We start from the raw sequence: 7,012 nt of genomic DNA on the forward strand, positions 1-7,012 counted from the left end.
GTGGCACCGAACGCTCACACAAAGCCTGGGTGTGGGTTTGTACTTCCCTTGTGCTTGGAAGACATCTCTGTAGTGCGTGCTGCAAACCAGGACTTTAATGTGGCTGTGCTGGCTGGTGTAAGCGGGATAACTCTAAGGTGTTTCTAGAGGAATCAGTAAGGTCTCTGCCTTTCTTAGGGATGAAAGAAGTGAGAACGTGGCTGTCAACCGCACAGGATCAGGGTGTCTAAAATAAGTTTTTCAAATAGAAAACAGGGTTCACATTCAGCCGCAAGTTAGGCTGTATGAAATTGAAGTAGTAAAAGGATGGAGCTGTTGCTCCATCTATGTGCATATGGACAAAGCAGGAAGTCCAGTCTGATCCCGAGAAGACAACAAATATTTCAGCCTAACGTAGATGAAGACCAATATCCTGAAAAGCACAGGCGTGCAGGCTGGGTGTGGAAAAAAGCATGGGAATGTTTAATAATGCTCTTCTGGATAAGCAGCACGATCTTTTATTTTGTTCACGTTGACAGCCGGCTGTGGTCGGAAACAATGTCGGGTATTTGAGAGCAATGTCTTCTCATCATTAAAGCCCAACCAAACATTGACATCATAATTTGGGAAGCATCTGCCCATGGTAGCTGGTTATCCTTTTAAGTGCAGGGGCAAGGAACTGGTAATATCAGACTGCACACCCAGTCTAATGCTTCATATATAAATATTTCAGAGCTGTTTTGCAGCTATTGTAAACGGCTGCAGGAATGAAGTAACCCAGATGCAGACACTTCAGATGTTCTTCTTTTTTCACGCAAATATTTAGCTTACGCTCCTGACGAAGAAGTGAATCATGCTGGTGAGGAATGCAGTGTGAACTGGGGCCACCCTAGGAAAACTGTAATGGAAAAAAAAGCTCACAGTGTGTTCAGATACAAGCATTAGGAGAAAAAGTCCCCCATGCTGAAGGAGCTGCTCTGGTTTTGTTGATGGAGGCCATCTTTTGCACTAGCTGTTCCCCATCGCCTGTCTGTGGGTTTAATCAGTGACACTGCATCCTCTGAAGGAGGAGATGGAGGAGGGCTGCTGGCCCACGCTGTGCACGTCTCTGCCTCTTCTGGAAAATAGGTGGTGAAGGGGAAGCATCTCATCTTAGAACCATAGGATCGTTTAGGTTGGAAAAGACCTTTAAGATCATCAAGTCCAACCGTTAACCTAACCCTGCCATCTTCCTAAGATCTGGTTCAAAGTACGGCTAGATGCATGGAGATCCAGTGGGTTGGGGATCAGGCCAGCAAGTGACATTTCTCCTGCACTTCTCCCCTTCCTACCCAGGAGTCTTACAGTTTCAGCCATGAAGATTATTGCCAAGTGACACCAGCGCTGGTGAAATTATTGGCGTTTGCAAATACCCGAGTGCTCTGTCTGCTTCCTTATTTCACATAGGGCTTTTTTTTTTTTTCCCCTTAGACTTCCTTGGGAAGTGAAAGCAGCAATGGAAGCAGGTTCACGCTGTGCACAGGGACAGGATGAGGGACCGAAAACCCAAGAGTTAGGGATTTCATGTATAGGGCAGGATTGGTACGTAACAAGGTGGGACATTGGGAGAATGTCCTTCTGGACTTGCTGGGATCCTGACCTGTCCAGGCAGGAGTGGCCTCAATGTCCTAACCAGCTCCAACCAAGGTCTTTCTGCCCAGTCTTTTCAATTTTACATTTTTTACTTGCCCTTTCAGGAGATTATGGTATTTTCCACGTAATGTCATTCCAGCACATGAAATATGGGAAGCAAGCGCTGATGCTGGTTTGCAAGTGTAAATGTTTCCTTCCCCCAGGTAATGCCAAGGAGCTTGCCAACATCCTCAAGTACCATGTGGCTGATGAGATCCTGGTGAGCGGCGCAGTCAGTGCCCTGGTGAGGCTGAAGTCCATGCAGGGAGATAAACTGGAAGTCAGCGTGGTGAGTCTCCTTGGATGGGGTCTCGTGGTCAGCAGGGCTGGGGTCTGTGTTTAGCTGTCCATGGCGAGGACCAAAGTTACGTCTGTGCGCATTTGGATGGGGTGGGAACCTCTTCTAAATGTGCGCACAGTCCCACCAAACAGCGTTTTCTGGGCTGTAGCAGAGGGGCTGTTGCCATGGGTTCAATTCAACAGGCTGGCAGTCTTGAAATGTGGTTTTCTTCAGCTTTCTCCCCAGAAGACCAATTGTAAATGATTTCCAGGGGCTGTTACAAATTTAACCCTGAATCACAGGGGGAAAAGCATAAATAAATAAAACGAATAGCTTGTTCAGCTAACACATCTTCTCAGGTGTAACAAACGTGATCTCTGCACGGGCTCCCTGAATGCAGCAGGATTTATTTAGAATCATAGAATGGTTTGGGTTGGAAGGGACCTTAAAGATCACCTAGTTCCAAATCCTTGCCACGGGCAGAGACACCTCCCACCGGATCAGGTTGCTCAAAGCCCCATCCAACCTAGCCTCGAACACTTCCAGGGACGCGGGGCATCCACAGCTTTTCCAGGCAACCTGTGCCAGTGCCTCACCATCCTCAGAGTGAAGAATTTCTTCCTTCTGTCTAATCTAAATCAACCCTCTTCCAGTTCAAAGCCATTGCCCCTTGTCCCATCACTGCAGGCCCTTGTACAAAGTCCCTCTCGTAGGCCCCTTCAGGCACTGGAAGGCTGCTCTAAGGTCTCCCCGGAGCCTTCTCTTCTCCAGGCTGAGCAACCCCAACTCTCCCAGCCCATCTTCGTAGGAGAGGGGCTCCAGCCCTCTGAGCATCTTGGTGGCCTCCTCTGGACTCACTCCAACAGGTCCATGTCCTTCTTGTGCTGGGGGCCCCAGAGCTGGACACAGTAGATGCGAAATGAAATTATACATCTAAATTATACAAATTCCTCACTGCATTAAGAGAATGTAGGATCCTCTATTAAGGAAAAAGATATATTTCAGAAAATAAATAACCATGACCCGCCCTATGCATAACGAAGAAAATGCAGGACTAAAATGTAAAGGGAAGGGTTTCTTAGTACATTGAGTTGGCCAACTTGTGTGCCAGACTGTTCCTGCGTCCCGTCCCGATCTGCCCCCTCCTAACGCCATCTCCGCAGCCGTCCCTCTTGGTGCAAGCAGCAGCATCTGCTGCCACTAGGGAGCGGGTGGATGTGTTCTGCTGCCGCGGGTCAGCATCCCCAGCCAACGCACCGAGGGATTCCGTGCTCCAAAGCCTGCCAGCCACGCCAGGACAAACTGCTCAGGCTATAATTTGTTTTTATATTCTCCTTAATTGGCAAGAGGAATGAAAACGCCTACAGTCATCCAGTAAATGAATGAATGCAAAGCGAGGGCTCTTTTAATAAAACTGGAAACCACTGACGACAAAAGTTTCTCATTTTCCACCTTTTTTTTTTTCTCCCCCTGAACAGAAAAACAATGTAATCCATATCAACAAGGAGCCTGTTGCAGAAAGCGATATCATGGCCACGAATGGTGTGATCTATGCCGTGAACTCTGTCTTACAGCCTCAGGGTAGGTCCATGGTTAGAAAGACCTAGAGCCACACCAGAGCTGCTTTGGGAGGGAGAGGTGGCACATGGCAATGTTTCAGTTTGTCGTCACGGGATTTTCAACACGTCCTCCAAAAAGCTGGCAGAAAGCAGCCTGTGTGCTTTGAAGAGTATTTCAGTCCTATCTCTGTCCCACCCTTAGCTTCGAGGCCTCAAGAAAGAGGTGATGAACCTGCAGATCCGGCACTGGAAATCTTCAAACAGGCATCTGCATTATCCAAGGTAAAAGACAAAAAATCTCTGTAAGAAAACTGTAGAATGACTGAAATTATCTTTTGGTAATAATGATTGGAAGATCGTGTCACATTCAGACTTTGACTTCCAAAAGAGAGGGAGCGCATGTGTTTCATGGAATGACCAATCATCTCTTCTTGCATGATTTAATTATGTAAGAAATAATACATTTTGCAACACAAAGCCTTCATTTTGCAGCACACTGTGAATGTAACCTTGTCATGGTCCTCTATATGTCAGCTTCCAGTAACGAAGAGTCACTCAGCCATAGTAGGGATAAATATATTGACATGGAAACTGTTCTTATAGCTGTCCAAGATTTGCTGTATTTATGCAAACCGTGTGTTTTCTTTCCACGCAGGTTTCCCAGAGGAATCCTCGACTAGGTAAAACCACTTCTCTAGCTTATTTCTAATTCCCGTCGTATGGCCCTGTCCCTTGAAGAGAGGTTTAGTCTGTTGTCTTGCTCCAAGCAAGATGTAGCGTGACCAGGAGCGGGGGGGACAGTGAGATGCTGTGTGTCTGTCCCACCCATGCCTGTCCTCTCCTTGCAGCACCCGTCTACTCCCGGCTACTGGCGAGGATGAAGGAGAACTCGGGCGGAGGCTGAGCGTGTTGTGAGCAGCCGCAGTCCGCGCCTCCATCCCCTCCCATCCCACCCGCTCCGGCTGACAGCTAAAGAGAAGGACAGAATTGTTTTTAAAAACCAAATATCACCCTTAAATTTATTTTTGTTTCCAATGAAATGGATAGGAAAAATGAGAAGCCATATATATATGTATATATTTTAAGACCTTTTTTTTTTTTGGTTGTGACCTTAAAGTTTCCACGCTGAGGATAGGTTTTGTTGTTTTGTTTTTTTTTTAACAAAGTAGTCACTAATTTGCAATTTTTAACATACCCAGGTTGGGGCTTGAATCGTACGTGCAAGGGCAGGTGCTGAATTCCGCCCTGGCTCAGGAGCTCGGAGGTGCTCAGAGCTCGCCTTGGTGCTGTCTCACTGGGGGACCCCGAAGGGGGCTGAATTAAAGCCCCTTTTCCAGGCCCCCGCTGGTACCTGCTGGCACTGCAAACGCCAGGCTGCCGAAGCGGGAAGCCAGGTGTGATCCCACTGCACACCCCCTCCAAACCAGCGTCAGCGCTGGGAAATTTTGGCCAGAATGGCTTGGCAGGAGATGTGTGTGCTCAGCTCTCTGGGCAAATGCATCACCCAGAGCCACCGGTGTGGCTGGGCGACCAGCAGTTGCTTTGGAGGAAGTAAATTTGTTGAATTCATTAACCATGACCCAAGCAATTCTCTTTTCCTGTTTTTTGGGGGGTTTTTGGTTGGGTTTTTTTATTAAAGAAGCATGTGTTTCCTTCTTCCCCTGTGCTTTAAAAGTCTTCCATGAAATTCTGAACTGAAGGCTTTTAACAAAAGCCTCTCTATTGACATTGAGGAAACTGCATAATTATAAGCTATGGTTTGAACTGTTCTCTTCTTTTTTTTTTTTTTTTTATTGGGTTTTGTTTATGCCTATGGGTTTTAACTGTGCTGCGTTTTGTTCACGAGATTGAAACGAGAGTTCTCCCTGGCAGAAGCCTTCCAGTAAATGATCCATTTTTAATAATGGTTGGGGTTTTTTTAATAAAAATTAAAAATAAAATCAAAAATATAAATATGACAAGTGATGATGACGCTTGCTTGGTTTTTTGTTTGGTTTGCATTGCCCGATGGCACGGTTTGACCACCTGAGCCCTAGGAAGGAGGGGGGTCAGATTTGATCAGAGCGGTGTTTCCCAGTCTCGTAGTTACTGGAGTGGAAGGGCAGAGCGTTTCTCCCCTCCGGTCCTGGCCCATCATTTTTTGGAGGTACGCTCAGGAGCAGCCCCTGTCTCGCCCTTCGAGGAGCGAGGGCAGCGGGCGCACCCCGGTGCTCGGCCGCCGTCGCTGGCAGCTGGCGCTCAGCACTGCGCCCCAGGGAGGCAGCGGCACCCATGCACCCCGCCAGGGCTTGATCTTCGCTCCCCGGCCAGTTATTATATGGGGGAAAACTGGGATTAGGAGGCAAAAAAAAAGGAAAACGGGTATCAGCTGCAGAATCCAAAAAATCCAGATTGTTTTGGTCGCCCTGGCTGCTATTTTTTCTTCTATTAAAAAGCCCAAATTGAAATCCCATATGCTGTGAGCCATCTGCAGAACTCAAATGTGTGAAAAATAGTCAAGCTCTGCTTTTATTTCCCTTCCCAACCCTCACATCCCATCTTTTTATTTTTCTGGCATGATGCAGTCCTGTTATTTAAGGCTGGAGCGGTAACGGGGAACCCTTCAAGCCACCTATTCCCAGCAGCCCAAGGAAGAGGAGTTGTATCAGGGGACTGGCTCCTTGACAGCTTTTTGTAATTAGAATAATTAATTACTAACTCCTACAAAAGCCTGAGAGAGAGGGAGAGACACCTTGCATCTTGCTCAGTGGTAGCACATGCAATAGCAAGGGTGGTGTTGCCTTTTTTTTGTTTTGCTTTGCTTTTTTTGCTCTCCTTGATGCTTCATGACTCAGTGACATAAAGCCCTTCACGACTTGGGAAGCTGGGAAGTGGATCTGATCCTTGTCCAGGTGAGTGCTGCTCGCTGGTACCTTCTTGGTGTCTGACCTGGGGGCCAGTTAAGTGTGGTTTTGCAAAATGAAACTACTTGAGTAGGCGGGAGCAGGGGAAGCTTTGCTTAGACGTGCTTAGTAACTGCAAGAAGTCCCATCTGCTGAGAGAACAACTTTCATCTCCTCCTGGGAATACAGCTCTGGCTTGCTGCTGCCTGGTTCATGGGCAGGCGTTGGGGCTGGTGGTGGTGCCGTGATCGTCTCCTTCGTGTGCTGCGTGTGGCCTGAGTCTGCTAGGCTTGCTTTGAGGGGGACACCAGGTTTAGGAGTCCCAGCAGGGTTTGCAGTAGATAGAGGTGTGTTACCCTTTCAATCCTATTCCCTTTTTGTTCTCTCCCATTGCTTGTGCTCCCTCTCTTGATGCTCCTGCTGCTTGCCCCATCCCCACAGCAGCTCCCCATGGTGCTGGGGGTGTAGGGCTGGTGTCCCAGTTGTGTTCCCTCTATGATTTCCCTGGGATCCCACATTCTGGGAAGCCATGTCTGGGTACCTTCCCAGAGGTACTTGGAAGGCCCCCAGGGCTTTGGTGGCTCCAGATGACAGTTCATGTTGATGGAAACCCTTGAGATGACTTAATTCCCTCTCTTTCC

At 47.8% G+C, this 7,012-nt stretch overlaps 1 protein-coding gene across 1 annotated transcript in view; it reads left to right on the forward strand.

The window, feature by feature from the left end:
- TGFBI (transforming growth factor beta induced) overlaps window positions 1–5,065 on the forward strand; it is a 54,316-nt gene extending 49,251 nt beyond the window's left edge. Inside the window, exons 13-17 of the mRNA XM_009641756.2 lie at window positions 1,815–1,939; window positions 3,409–3,511; window positions 3,692–3,771; window positions 4,145–4,169; window positions 4,338–5,065. Coding sequence (XP_009640051.1) covers window positions 1,815–1,939; window positions 3,409–3,511; window positions 3,692–3,771; window positions 4,145–4,169; window positions 4,338–4,393 — 389 coding nt within the window. The 3' untranslated portion in view covers window positions 4,394–5,065. The remainder of the gene's footprint in view (window positions 1–1,814; window positions 1,940–3,408; window positions 3,512–3,691; window positions 3,772–4,144; window positions 4,170–4,337) is intronic.
- The last annotated feature ends 1,947 nt before the right edge of the window (window positions 5,066–7,012 follow it).

The sequence above is a fragment of the Egretta garzetta genome, unplaced genomic scaffold, assembly GCF_000687185.1.
Source record: "Egretta garzetta isolate BGI_Z169 unplaced genomic scaffold, ASM68718v1 scaffold147, whole genome shotgun sequence".
In the NCBI taxonomy this organism is placed as follows: domain Eukaryota; kingdom Metazoa; phylum Chordata; class Aves; order Pelecaniformes; family Ardeidae; genus Egretta; species Egretta garzetta.